Source organism: Oncorhynchus mykiss, chromosome 1 (assembly GCF_057628025.1).
Source record: "Oncorhynchus mykiss isolate SJ-2025 chromosome 1, ASM5762802v1, whole genome shotgun sequence".
Taxonomy (NCBI): Eukaryota; Metazoa; Chordata; class Actinopteri; order Salmoniformes; family Salmonidae; genus Oncorhynchus; species Oncorhynchus mykiss.
Window position 1 is genome coordinate 32,272,099 of NC_143022.1, and position 15,868 is coordinate 32,287,966.

General features: G+C 41.5%; 1 protein-coding gene across 1 annotated transcript in view; it reads right to left on the minus strand.

Annotated features, from left to right (window-relative positions):
• Positions 1 to 15,868, minus strand: part of LOC110520931 (nuclear receptor ROR-alpha A) — a 268,572-nt gene that overhangs the window by 164,641 nt on the left and 88,063 nt on the right. The window contains exon 2 of the mRNA XM_021598357.3: positions 7,358 to 7,378. Within this exon, the coding sequence (XP_021454032.2) occupies positions 7,358 to 7,378 (21 nt within the window). The remainder of the gene's footprint in view (positions 1 to 7,357; positions 7,379 to 15,868) is intronic.

Sequence of the window (15,868 nt, forward strand, 5' to 3'; positions counted from 1 at the left end):
TGTGTTGCTAATGAAATTGTCACTATAGTTACACTATTTTAGTCATGGATTTAATTTAATTCAGAATTTCAGGAGCTTGACAGATCACTGGCAGTTTGAGTTGTAGAATATAGAATTTGTGGATGGGAGAGGAATCGCTGTGATTTACAATGGATTTGACCTAATAACAATTTCAACATTGAGACATGTTGATACATTTTTTAAAAGATATCAAAAAAGTTACCATGTTACAGTACTTAGATTACTATAATTTTCAAATAAAAAAAAATATCTTAAAATGAGAACTCAAATGTGTGTGTAGGAACCAGAAGTTGTGACAAATTGTTTAGACGTAAACATATGTTCTGTCTAAACAATGCAGTAATACATATTGATGACAAATAGGGACATAACTTGCATCATAACATTTAGAAGTTTCTGAGCTCAGAATCTATTCATACAAAAACCCAATAATGTAGGAATTAAACACACACCACGGGCAAAGAATGATGTTATTGTTCACTAAAGTAAAGCTATACTGGTATAATTTATAGATAGGCATGTAAAATAACACTATCGGTACTTCATCATTATTGAACAGTCAATATCAAATTCTGTGCTAATCCAAGGAGAGACTTGCATTATTACAGTATACCTGCTTCACATCGGTAATGAGACATGACTAAAACACATTGAAATAGGCATTGCAAATCCATACGTTTTTGGGTCTAGCTGGCTGGGTGTGAACGTGGTTAACTAGTAGAGGCTGAGTTAATCCTTTTATCTAGATCCCTGCTGCAGGGTGTCCCAAACGCTCCCTGATTAAAAAGGGAAATGTGGGCAACCAACAGTTTAAGAATGATGGGCTCTAAACAGATGAAGGCGGAACGTCTTGTTGCTATGGCAGTGCATATGCAATGACTTGACAGTGCCGCACTGTTCTCCCTGTCTAAAATATTCACATTATTTATGAAATATTTCATAAGTACTGTAGCATAGCAAATGCTAAATATAAAATCCCAGGGAGATGTTCCACCCTTTCTGCAGCTAGAGTCGTGGAATGGCACACAGTGCTCATGTTGTGCAACATCTCCTGTGGAAAAATGCTGGTGTTTGTTCACAAACTACACTGCTTTTCATTTCTTCATCCTCCTTCTCCTCCTCAATAAGGGAAAGCCCTCCACTCTGCCAAATAGAACCAGCGAACAAAAGAGGCGATTTGATCTGTTCATGTGGGAAATCAGATCGCCGCCTGCGTCTGAGATGTATCCAATGCGCTCCAGGATACTGTTATGCAACGGCCACAAATGAAAATTACAGTATAATATCATATAGAAATGCAGAGAGGATGGCTTACGTATGTATATAAGGAATAGAAACATGTCAATTGTTCCTGAGATAAATCAGAACTATCCAACAGTGAGAGTGGACATAACATATACTGTAGCAACCAAGTAAAATGCATGCAAAAACGTATTACTATTCAGGATCTGTGTATTAGCGTAACTGCCTCCTGCAAAGCACACAAAGTGTGAGGAGACATCCCCCCCCCCCCCCCCCTTTCTCTATCTTGTGTGACGGGGCAGGACAACTGGATGGCCTTTTCTCCTGTCAATACTCTCCCAACATCCATTTTCACCTGACTGGCACCTTTTACTGGTCAAGGGATGAATAAATCACACTTAGTGTTCTCCCCTGGTACTTTGACAACAACAACAAAAAGAATCTCAACATGAAGAAGGACTGCAGTGTTTCCCTGTCATCACTGCCCCTGAGGTACGGTGAAAAATTACCGCCCATAAAATAACATTTTTCAAAGAGCCTTTATTGCCCTTTTAATCTATCTGCCACACTGGACGGCTTCAGGGATGCATTTCACTTCATCTGAAGACAAACAATCTTTCAAAGGGCTTAATAACAGTTACACAAATTAGCTTCATTAATTAGCTGCTAATGGAATAATAGCTCTTCCACCTTGTGCATCTCAACAACAGGAAAGGTGTTGGGCTGGAACAAAATATACACTTGTCTCTGAGCTTTATTACTGCACTAACAGAATGCTAAAGAATGCACACATCTAGAATGTAAATATGCTGATAGCATTCTCTCGGATTTTAGTTATCCATTTTATTTGTATTTGTTTTGCACATGCAGCGACACAAAAAGTATTCTACGAACAAGCAAGGCCATCACAAAAGTGATGTAAATTACGTGGTATACTAACAATATTCATTTCCTAATACAATAGTGGACTGACACTTTAAATCTTAGATGTATAAAATGGATTCAAAAAATTAACAATCCTCACACAAACAGCCCCCAAAAAATAAAAAAATAAAAAAATATATAAACATATACATATTATATACATATTATCAAAGAAACTTTACCGATAAAACTGATAAGTAGAGATGGATTCAGTAGAGAAAATAGTAGTTAATGAATGATGAATTAGAGACTAGGCAAGGCATCATAAATTCTGACAACACAGTGTTGTCTAGCCGATGATAAACAGCACTCCTGGATCCGATCTGCCTGTGCCTGCATGTATCTTTCAGAAGCTCCCTGACACTTTATCTTTTCCATCCTGCTAGATTACACCTCCAGGGTTCAGGTGTGAATCCATCATTGCTATTATTACCTGAAGTCACAAGATGCATCTATCACCGCTAAGGTTACCATAACCTCAATATTAACAGAGAAAAGCCCCTCTAATAAACAGCAGAAAGGATGGCCCGGGTGGTGGGATTTCATCTTCCTTTCACTTTTAATAAGGTACTCAGAGGAATAAAGATTACAGGCCATATTTAGAATGCAGAACAAATCAGCCTTTTCTTCCCCATCCCTCCTCATTGTGGTTAGTCATTAGGATCTTAGGTTGGGGGGTTCTGGTGGAGAGAGGCATTCCCTGGTTCAACAGCTAACCAGCCTCGCTGCCTGTCTGCCTGCCTGCCTGCCGGGCTCTGTTCTGTTCCTGCTACAATATTGTATCGCCTGCAGCGTCTCTTAATAAGGCTGGATGTATGGAAACGCAGTGGTGTGGCTCATCATGCCCAGCTGGACCAGTGGCAATCACAGTGCTGTAAACTGTGAGGACCTGACTGGTTCAAGGCCTGAGGACAGTGGTGTTTTAATGATCATCCGCCTCTTTAATAATCCACCATTACACAAAGTTGGTAAAAACCAAATGCAGAGACAAGGGGGCATTAGGCTAAAATGGCTAAGCTTTCTTTGAGGATAAAGAGAATTTGGTCAAATAGGAGTCTCAGAGTGCATCAGTGCAGGAGTTGACACAAGGACATGTTTACACACAGCACCCCGTGACATGAATCATTCATTATCATTCAAATTAATATCAACAGCAAAATAAATTACCATCACTGCAGCCGGTCTCCATAATATACCTCCAATTACACTATGATCAGAGCATCAACTCTGATAATAGATTCAAAGTAATTAAGTTAGAATATATTCAAAGGACTTTTCACTTTGAAAACCAGTCTTGTTATTCCCCTGAACACCCAACAACAACACTCATTACAGTGGCTTGAAAACCAGAAGTGGAGAGACCATATAAATATTTATTCAGGAATGATTTGATGCACTAAATAAATAATCCCTTGTTAAATAAATGACACCCTAAATAAAACTTTAAAAACAGGATCTGGGGAAATGAAGATGAGATGAATCAGACGGGGAAGGATTCCGGCGAGAGGAGAAAATATCAGCTATCACTCCACCCCATTTGAATTTCTAATGGCAGACATGCAAACGCGACGTGCTAATTAAAGCACAGCGACCAATTAGATGAGCTTTAGCTGCACCTTTAGGGGGAGGTACCGTGGCAGAGCCTCAGAGGGGGATATGGATATCTGTTCAGAAGGTGGAGCAGAAGAGAGAAGCTACCAAAAACAATCCTCAGATGCCGCTACTTCTGCCTAACGGGGTAAAAGGTTAGCTGTTAACGGTTCAATGTTGGATAAACATGACCCCTTTCCACAGTGCCATCCATGTGGCAGTGTCTCACTGAGGACATGGGGCAGCAGAGGACATCCAATACATATTCAGCAGTAATTCTAGTCCACTGGCATTATAGTCTCTATATAGACAGCCAGGTTGTTGCTTCAGCGTGGAACTATTAGTCTATATCAAACTAAAGATTGGGACATGCATTACAAATAAAATATACATAGCCTAAGTCTGGGCGATGTTCTAATAAAAAAAAGAAATATAGATGTTCCTATATAATACCTGTCTGCTCTGTGTCCTAAACCTGCCCTCTATTGACAGCACAGGACATAAGGGTGGTCCTATAGGTTCACCCCACACAACACAGGAAAGAGGTAGTCCTGGGTCTGGCCTGGTCCCATTCTCCTTCCTGTCGGTCTGCCTCTCTCTGCTCTCTGGAGAGCCTTTATGCTGCCTGAGCCTGCCTTATCACACACTGTGAGACAGGAACAAGGCTTTTGTGATGGCCATGATTAGTCTTTTGTGTTCCCAGGTAGAAATAAGATGAACTTCTACAGGCAGTCATTGTGTTCCTATCTTCAGAACACTCAAAGAAAGATGTTGCGTTTTGAGGGGGTGAAATGAAGCCTGCAGGGCCTTGGCAGGCCTTGCTCTGTGGGGAAATACATGGTGAAAACACAATGGGAACAATCTTGTCCTTCAGTTTTCTTTGTACTCCATTGAACCTTAGTCAGTCCTGCCTATTTAGACATTTTGAACAGAGCAGTATTTTCTTGCTGTACGGTCTCTGTTTCTCTCTTTTCGGTGGGTTTCTGAGAAAGACCCAAAGGCTGATGAGAGAGATGACAGCAGCCACTTTGCCAGAGTCTGCCAGACCCTCCGGGTGTATCAGCCCCATCCCTCAAAGTGTTCCATATGCAAATAAAGTTTGGGATGGCAGCTTTCAGATGTGATAATTATGTATTTATTTGTAAGCTGTCACTTCTCTTAATGCTCAGGGACATCAAAATAAGTTCAAATAGAAGCATCAGAGAGGATCACATTTGCTAGGGTACCACAGAGTCAAAGAACACGTGAAATCCATGATGCTGAAGGTCTGTCAATAACCAGTCATTTAGACAGCAATGTGCTGCTGAGACCCTCACTGCATACAGCCTGGTTTGAAATATGCCGCTAAATATATTCAGATTTTCCCAATTTTCTTAGTTATTCCAACATTTACAGTTGTATCAGCGGGTGACATATTAACAAAGACAGAGAACCCATTTCCATCCCCATCTATCCCTCCCAAATGGACTGTCTAGTACAGTATTATTATTATTCTGTTTGATTAACAAATACAGGAATATCTGTTTACATGTTCACATTGTGGGAAGGGCACTGTGCTTTAGTATCTAGTTGAAGCATACCTCCCTGACATCTTTTTAGAACTATCCTGTCTTTTTAGAACTATCCTGTCCCTTACATGGCTGCTAATCAGTCTCACTATAGAATAATACCATTGAATGAACAAGAGGACAAATTATTACTGACAGTACACAAAAGGTGGGAGAAGAGCAACTACTTGAGACCTGACATCACACTGGGCACACACTGGTTGAATCAACATTGTTTTCATGAAATTCCAATGAAATTACCTTACACCAGTGTGGAATAGACGTTGAATTGATGTCTTTGCCTAGTGGGAAGTGAATTTAAAAGGACAACAAAACACCTTGTAGTGATGAGAGGAGAGCTATTGTTCCATGTCGAGTGGCACTCCTCTCCACAGAAATAAGTGGGAAGTAGAGAGCGAGCGACACAGAGAGAGAGAAGCACAATCACCAGATGGTGCCGCAAAGTATTGGCAAAGTATTATGGGTTGCACCTCCATCACTCAGTTGCGTCATGCCATTGTTATCAACGTGCCACAGACGCCACAGTGCTCAAGTCTGAGTCACTGGGTCCACATTAACTCAAAATAAAGTCCAGTCAGATATAACATAGTGGAAAGAAGGATTTAGGCAATAAATTGTTTGCTATCACTTTTCCTTGATATGTTCACAGCTGTGGCTGCAGGGGAGGCCAGGGCACTGTGCATACTGCCTACCTGAGGCCGTGTCTAGACAATACAGTTCATGCAGCTTTAATATTCTGATCACAGAGTTCTGATCACAGAGTTCTGATCATGGAATTCTGATCATGGAATTCTGATCACAGAGTTCTGATCATAGAGTTCTGATCATGGAATTCTGATCATGGAATTCTGATCACAGAGTTCTGATCATAGAGTTCTGATCATGGAATTCTGATCATGGAATTCTGATCACAGAGTTCTGATCATAGAGTTCTGATCATGGAGTTCTGATCATGGAATTCCGAACGCATTATGCATCTACATTTAAATGTGTCTACCGTGTCCGGAATCCCTTTTCCCTTGCTATATTAAAATGCCAGTATGCATTCTACAAACGGCAGAGTAGGCAAAGTATTACAATAACACAACAACAACTGATGTTAACTAACCAGATAACCTCTGTAGCTAGTCAGCAAGCTAGCAAGCAATGCTAAAGGGATTGCAAATGTGTTAGCATAACTTTAGCCAAAAATGTGTTTATTTTTTATATTAGCTAGGAGGCCAGCAAACACATTCCTCACATGCTAGGAACACATTTCCCCCAACGTTATAATGAAAAGGTGACTCTTGGTCCCAAAACAGGTTTTCTGGAGACTTGTGGGAGGAGTGCTGATGACGTTGCCCTTTGTATGCGCTTTCGGTAGCCTGGTTGCTTCCAGACTCAGGAGAAATCCGCACATAATGCATCCCTGACCACCTCCTGAAGTGATCAGCCAGGTCTGAACTCAATCTGACCACAATGCAACTTTCGTACATCTAGACCTGTCTTTTCAATGCGATCTTCGTATTCTGATAGCAGGAGTTGTATGTAAGTGTCAAGTGTAGACACAACCTGAGAATGCCTGCCTGCCATGGCATCTCATCCCAGGCTCCCTCCCTGATGGAACTAAATGGATGTGCCTGGAGAATGATATCTCCTGCCTGCTCAATTCTCAAACATTGGCCTGTCCTCTTCCAGGAGAGTTCTCTGTCACTGTATAACTGCACATTAAGGGATAATAAAACTATGAAATCTACCCATCCATCTTGATTTGCCTGTGTTAGCGGGTGGCCAGTATTAGAACAAAATACCTGCCACTCAGTGGAAGAACACTGGAACTGTAGCTCTGCTCTGTGTGACTGCCTGGCAACAGCAGCAAGGGAACAGACTGCCTAACCAAATACCAAATGGAAGAATATTAAGTATTTTTCCTAATTTTCTTTTACATAAATATTTTGGTTATTTTGTTAGAGACTAATACAGTTACTTTTTGATGCAGACTGACACACAGTTATAATATGTAGTACACTTACCTTGCTTGTTCGTGAGTCCACCTACACAGAAGTACATATTTGGTGTTAATGTTATGAGTGTACATAATGTTACGAATGTACATTTAGAAAGTGAGTAGTTCTGAATCCATACATCTCTTTTTCAGTAACTAAATGAGTGCTGACTTATGAGACCGGGCAATACGACACTTACCTTTAGTACATGATGAGGTTCAGAAAGCAGGGAGGCACAGCACAACGCATCACAGAGAAAAACAAAGAGAGAAATAAAAACACGTTAATCATTTGGAAAATTCAAGCAAACTATTATTTCACATTGCCTTCCTAACAATCTATTTCTGTGACTGATTGAACTTATGTTAAAAAGACGCAATAGACTATGCTCTAGTAGTGGGTCTGTTTGGGACGAAGAGACAACCTGTTGCCGTGAAAAAAAGCACAACATTCAAAATGATTTGTTTTGCAGATACTTAACAGAATAGGCCTATATGCATTACTAAAACTCAGTCAAGCAGTCTTCCTCTCACTCAGACACACACACACACACACGCGAAAGGGGAAGCTCTCACAGTAATATACCAAGGTCCTATTTTACAGTGACACTTGTGCTGCCTCAAAGCACACTCCCTCTATCTTCAGCACACAAGATAGCATCTGATGAGTAGTGCGATCTAATTGAAGTGTAGATTACTATCGCTTGTGAGCTTGCAGGATCAAAATCATTTAAAAAAAGCATAGAAGGAGAAGATAGGAATGTTAGCGGTCCACTGTGATACAGTAGCAGTCCAGACTGAAAAACAATATCTAAAAGCCTCTCTGGAAGACACCCTGGTGCTTAGAAAGAGAATGGCCCCCACCGCAGCCCAGCTGTGGGTGAGTCATGTGTGACAGACAGGTCCAGACATGTCCCTCTCTCACAGAGACACTGAGGGCTGAGTGTTGAGAGACATAAAGTGTTAGAGGACATGGACGTCACTGAGAGCTGACTGGCAGCTGTGACAGGATTGAGATGAGCCTAAGGGCTGGATGAGCCTAAGCACTTACAGTTCAAGGACATGGACACACGTTGGGACGTAGAGTCTGACAAAATCTACTGACACAAACGAACAAGTTCCTGCTCTGGTCCTGTGGATCAGAACTCAGCTAGTCGCGATGGGACATGTCTACAGTAGTATACACTAGAAATCTGCAATTATGCAATTATGCAGTCCTACAACTCTGAATGTAATTAGTCTATTCCTGCAGCATGTATACTGACCTAGTGGAACAAACCCTTGGTGAAGAAAAAATGCTAAAGCCAATCACCGGAAACAGAGAGGGAACAGAGAGGGAATCGATGAGAGAATGAGAATGAGAGAGAGAGAGAGAGAGAGAGAGAGAGAGAGAGAGAGAGAGAGAGAGAGAGAGAGAACGAATCGATGAGAGAATGAGAGAGAGAGAGAGAGAGAGAGAGAGAGAGAGAGAATGAGAGAATGTGAGAGAGAGAGAGAGAGAGAGAGAGAGAGCGAGAGAGAGAGAGATAGATAGATAGATAGATAGATAGATAGATAGATAGATAGATAGAGCACAAAGATGAGGTTGACAGAGCACCAACAATGAGAAAATGATCAGGTTGACATGTCTGTCTGTCAGTGCTCTCAGGAAGAAAGGACTCATTACTGTACCTCGTGGGCACCCAGTCCAGTCAGCCTTTGAGGTACACCCTTCCATGAAACGAGCATTGCTAATCCATTTGTTAATCAAGCATTGTTAATCCACTTGTTAATCAAGTGTGTTTCTGAGCTCATATCTGAAGTGACCCTTTTCTCCTTGGGAATTTTTAACCTTTGTTTGGAGATTGTAGAGATATCAAAAAGATGGTACATTTTCTATATAGTAATGCTTGTAGCATATCCTACAGTTGTGTACACCAGCTCATAATGCAATGTCACATCATGGAATGGATAAGCCTACTGAATTAATATCATGGAAAACATTCATGTAATTGCAAAAATATCTTGCAGCTATGTTCTTCTTGATTTCGAGCTCTAAAATGTGAACAGTGCATTCAGTCCCTTACAATACAAACCACAAGATGATTAAAACACTCCATGGACTAAAACAATACACAGGAGGAGATTAAAATAAGAATCCCTTTCAGGTTTTGAAGGAGGGAGCTTATATGTGAGAGGGGCTGGGCTGGGTGGGGGCCGCCTTTTCATGGTTGTCTTCCTCGTTTTCCTGCCCGCCCCTGACAAGTGTGTTCTCTCACTCTTCTCCTCAGCAAACAGGAAACAGACAGACAGACGTGAGAATAGGACACCACCTCTCCTCTCCTCCCAGCCCTGTGGGCTGCTGTGAGGCAGTGCCATGGAGGCCTAGCGCAGTCCAGCTCCCCCGCTGCGCCTACAACTCTTCTTTTCAGTTCAATTAATGAGCCATAAATAACCCAATGAAGGTGTCAACAGAGTGCAATTTATCATGGCTTTCACCACTGCACTTCATGTGAGGAGAATGCTCATCCTGCAGCCAACCGCTCGCCCAAATAGAGACAACATTGTAATACAAATATTTATAAAGTAATGCCGAACACGCCAACCTCAAATTTATCTTGAGCAGGGTGATCTTCACAAGTGCGTCGATTTGACAAGTATGTTGGGAATCGTGGGCCTGCTCCATATCTTAGGGTATCACGGACAGACTGGCAATACATTTGGTTAAGAGCAAGAGACAACATACTCACTAGGCTTCTGTGGGGCTGCCAAGACACTTCTTTCTGTCTGTTAAAGACACTTCTTTCTGTCTGGGTCTACTCTGAGCCTGCATTGCAGATCACAAAGGCAGCCATGGTCTCTCCAAAAAAATTGGAACGCAAGTAATGGTGAATTTCTGTTCAGGCCTATGGAGTTGGTCTAAGCAGCAGGAAGAATTGCTTTATCAGTGTGTCCCACAAATGTCACTTTGAGTCAACTACATGGCGGAAACATATACAGTACTGAATAATATACAGTAGCCTGTGAATTGAATGGCTGCTAGAAGCAAGCTGAAACCAGAGGTAGTATGGTGTAGTGCTTCAGAGAAAATAGGAAACTCGTTGAATAATATATGACAGCTTGGGTTTTTGAATCCAACATTAAAAGTGATGACGTGAGTACAAACTCTGCTTCATCTTAGACCCACAAATCAAAACCTAAGGCTTACAAGCAATGTTAAACAGCCTATCTTCACAGTGAGACCATTTCCTGGGAAAAGTAAGCAGTGGCTTCTGAATACATGTGAATACAAGCATTTTCAGCCTTGAAGCTAAGCCGGAACTTGAGTGCATACGAATCCTGCTAAACCAATTAATGGTTCCTGTTAACCCACTCATCTTAGGAGAGGATTGTTTTTCTAAATAATACAAGCAAACAGCCCACACAGACGCGTTGACAAAGACTAAGAGATTGGCACTTGAATCTGGGGGCTTTTTCTTACACATCACAAACACACTCTTCAACTCACAGATCTTGCATAGCATCACCAATACGGGAAACCTTTGTCTCAGTATCAAATGAATCCCCCAATCTGAACGCCTCTGTGCACCGAACACTTTGATGGTTTGTAATACATGATTAAGTTCAGCAGAATATAGAGTGGTTAGTGTATTCAGATTTTAAAGCACAATAACAGAGAACTAGGCTATATCAAAGCAATTACAATATTAACAGACTATCACCAAAGGGACATTAAGTACTACTATCTTACTGAAAAACACAACATTTCTACTATTTCACAAGGCACCCCGCAATGATAGAAATTTCCACAAACCATAATCAGTCTGGGTTACAGACACGGCTAGAGAGCCGAGATAAATGACATTTTCCAAAATCACGCTGACATTTTCCCTTATCGAGCGCCAGGCACTGGCATGGCAAGAGCAGGCTTGTCAGTCAGTGGCAGACAGGCCTCACACCTTATCACAAGGGCACTCAGCATCTCTGGAGCTCGAGCTGGGGCTTGGGCTTGTGGCTGGTGCTGAAGGAAAAGGAGAAGAGGATGGGGCTGATGCTAGAGCCCCCATCACTACTCTCTCATCCCCTCCTACAAGACTGCTCCTCCAGCCAGCCAGTCTCCCTCAGAAGCTAAATGCAATACTTAAGGTTGATAATGACGTTCTTCATTAAATAGTGATTCCAAATAAGGAAGTGGGGTACATAAATAAGGAAATAGAAGAGACGTTAAAATTCAGACATTTTGAGTGGGTTTTGGGTGAGGGATAGGGATACATTTCTGGACCATGGGATCAAGACAACTAGTCACACAGACAGAGAGAGGGACTGTTTACACGCTACTACAATATGTGTCAGAAGTATAGACCAGTGTTTCCCAACCAGCTGACAAGTTGAATCAGGTATGCTTGTCCAGGGTTACAATACAAATGTTTACTGTTTGGATATTTGTGGACCAGGGTTGGGAAACACTGGTATAGACTGATGATGATGTTGAGGAGCTGAGTACAGAGCTCCAATACAAGATGGGGGCAGAGGTTATTGTGGCCATTCTCACTTCAACTCTAAAGAAAGTTATTTGGTACACTGAAAATACAGTACCAGTCAAATGTTTGGACACACCTACTCATTCAAGGGTTTTTCTTTATTTTTACTATTTTCTACATTGCCAAGAGTGTGCAAAGCTGTCATCAAGGCAAAGGGTGGCTACTTTAAAGAATCTCAAATATAAAATATATTTTGATTTGTTTAACACTTTTGGTTACTATATGATTCCATATGTGTTATTTCATACATTTGATGTTTTCACTATTATTTTACAATGTAGAAAATAGTAAAAATAAAGAAAAACCCTTGAATGAGTGGGTGTGTCCAAACTTTTGACTGGTACTGTATTAGTCAGTCAACATTCTAATTTCATCATATAGATGTGTTCCTGTATATCCAGATAGTGGTGATAACCATGACAACAGACTAAGAACTCTGTTCGAGCAGCTGGCTCAGTTTCGCTATATCTGCGTTCAACACCGTAGTGCCCTCCAAGCTCACCAAGTTAAGGACCCTGGGACTGAACACCTCCCTCTGCAACTGGATCCTGGACTTCATGACAGGACACCCCCAGGTGGTAAGCATAGGCTACAACACAGGGGGGCCCTCGTGGGTGTGTATTTAGTCCCCTACTGTACTCCCTGTTCACCCACGACTGTGTGGCCAAACAAGACTCCAACACCATCATTAAGTTTTCAGACGACGGTAGTAGGCTTGAACACCAGCGACGATGAGACGGCCTATACGGAGGAGGTCAGAGACTTGGCAGTGTGGTGCCAGGACAACAACCTCTCCCTCAATGTCAACTAGACAAAAGAGCTGATTCTGGACTTCAGGAAACAGAGGGCAGAGAGCGTCACGTTCCTCGGTGTCCACATCACTAAGGATCTATAATGGTCCACACACACCAAGATAGCCGTGAAGTGGGCACGACAATGTCTTTCCCCCCTCAAGAGGCTGCATGGAGTTAGCATGGGCCCTCAGATCCTCAAACAGTTCTACAGCTGCACCATCGGATGGGGCCACAGTGTCTCCTGACCCCTCCTGTCTCAGCCTCCAATATTTATGCTGCCGTAGTTTATGTGTCGGGGGGAGCTAGGGTAATTTTGTTATATCTGGAGTACTTCTCCTGTCCTTTATCTTGGCTAGGTCGCAGTTGCAAATTAGAACTTGTTCTCAACTAGCCTACCTGGTTAAATAAAGGTGAAATGAAAAAAAATAAAATATGAAAAATGTCTTATCCGGTGTCCTGTGTGAATTTAAGTATGCTCTCTCTAATTCTCTCTTTCTTTCTCTCTCTCGGAGGACCTGAGCCCTAGGACCATGCCTCAGGAGTCCTGGCATGAGTACTCCTTGCTGTCCCCAGTCCACCTGGCCGTGCTGCTGCTCCAGTTTCAACTGTTCTGCCTGCGGCTATGGAATCCTGACCTGTTCACCGGACGTGCTACCTGCAGGAGTGGTAGAGATAATCTTAATGATCGGCTATGAAAAGCCAACTGACATTTACTCCTGAGGTGCTGACTTGCTGCACCCTCGACAACTACTGTGATTATTATTATTTGACCATGCTGGTCATTTATGAACATTTGAACATCTTGGCCATGTTCTGTTATAATCTCCACCCGGCAAAGCCAGAAGAGGACTGCCCACCCCTCATAGCCTGGTTCCTCTCTGGGTTTCTTCCTAGGTTTTGGCCTTTCTAGGGAGTTTTTCCTAGCTACCGTGCTTCTACACCTGCATTGCTTGCTGTTTGGGGTTTTAGGCTGGGTTTCTGTACAGCACTTTGAGATATCAGCTGATGTACGAAGGGCTATATAAATCAATTTGATCTGATTTGATTTGATTGAGAGCATGTAGACTGGCTGCATCACCACTTGGTATAGCAACTGCTTGGCATCCGACCGCAAAGTACTACAAAGTGTGGTGCATACGGCCCAGTACATCACTGGGGTTGAGCTCCCTGTCATCCAGGACCTCTATACCAGGCGGTGTCAGAGGAAGGATCTAAAATGATCAAAGACTTCAGTCACCCAAGTCATATATTGTTCTCTCTGCTACCGCACGACAAGCAGTACCGATGCACCAAGTCTGGAACCAACAGGACCCCGAACAGCTTCTACCCCCAAGCCATAAGACTGCTAAATAGTTTGTTAAATAGTTAGCCAAACAGCTACACAGAACCTCTGCATTGACCCTTTTTGCACTAACTTTTTGTCTCATAACATATGCTGCTGCTACTGTTTACTATCTGTCACTTTATTCCTAGTTATATGTACATATCTACCTCAATGACCTCGTACCCCTGCACATCGACTGGTACCCCCTTGTAGACAAGTTAGTCATTGTGTATCTATTGTTACTTTTATGATTACATGGTTTACTTTTCTATAATTTCTCTATTTTCTTTCTCTCTACATTGTTGGGAAGGGCCTGTAAGTAAGCGTTTCACTACTAGTCCACACCTGTTGTTTAAGAAGCATGTGACAAATACAATTTAATTTGATTTGATATCATTAACAACTGTCTTTCAAATCTTTTTTTTTTCTTGCTCTGAACAGCATGCATTCAGTTGTCGTATTCAGTTGTTGTCGTATGAAAGGAAAATACCTTCCTTTTCTTGCAGTTTTACTAAACTGTTGAATCAAATCACCATCAACCAGTGGTGTAAAGTACTTAAGTAAAAATACTTTAAAGTACTATTTAAGTAGTTTTGGGGGTATCTGTACTTTACTATTTATTATTTTAATTCACTACATTCCTAAAGACAATTATGTACTTTTTACTCCATACATTTTCCCTGACACCCAAAAGTAAAAATGTCAAATTCACACACTTATCAAGAGAGCATCCCTGGGCATCACTACTGCCTCTGATCTGACTGACTCACTAAACACAAATGCTTTGTTTGTAAATTAGTGTGTTGGAAGAGTGTTGGAGTGTTCCCCTGGCTATCAGTTAATAAAAAAGACAAGAAAATTGTTCCGTCTGATTAATATAATATAAGTAATTTGAAATTATTTATACTTTTGATACTTAAGTATATTTAGCAATTACATTTACTTTTGATACTTTAGTATATGTAAAACCAAATACTTTTAGACCTTTATTCAAGTAGTATTTTACTGGGTGACTTTCCCTTGTACTTGAGTCATTTTCTATTAAGGTATCTTTACTTTTATTCAAGTATGACAATTGGGTACTTTTCCCACCACTGCCACGAACAAGTAGCAGCGTGGGGTGATGTTTTCCAGGAGAAAAAGAAACAGGGATGGTGTGTGGGGCTCTTGGCGGACGCGTTGTGGGGGTGAGACAATGCGTGGGTGAGTACAGAAGCATTGGCAGCTCATGTTTGAGTCAGAGGACGACATCCTCCTAAGTCTCTCTGAGTCACAGCAGAGCCCATAGAGAAGAGCTTCAGACATAGCTTTCTACTGAAAGGCATCCTTTCCCACGTCAAAAGCATCAGTTCAGAAACGTTGGGTTAAAATATGCATGAAATGAACGATTAATCGAATAATTGGGTGTTTATACTAGCAGTACGTATGATTAACATTTGGTGTGATGAAGAACATCAGTTACGATGAACAATCAACTGCATTATAAGAAACTCACACTTTTAAGATACTTTTTCCACTAGCAATAGCAACACTGTCTCACACTTGTAGCTATGCTGGGTGGTGATGGATGACTTAACAAGATATAAATTATATAACAGCGGGTAAACTCAATACACTCATTAGTTTCCAATGTTTTTATTTTTCCCCAGGAGTAGCTTAGCTAATTGATGCCTCCCTCTTCCGTCGCTTTACAGCCCAACAGAAACAGTGAGATAAATTCACGCTTGACTGCCAGACTGGCACACAAAACAACACCACAGTGCTCGCCATAACAACACCGATCAAATTGAAACCTGGGTAAAATTCTAATTTCAGGATTTTATTTGATGGACATAGTAATATTTTCACGAGTCCATGCTTTTTCTGTTTAAATGAATATTTATTTTTGTGAAATCGACTGG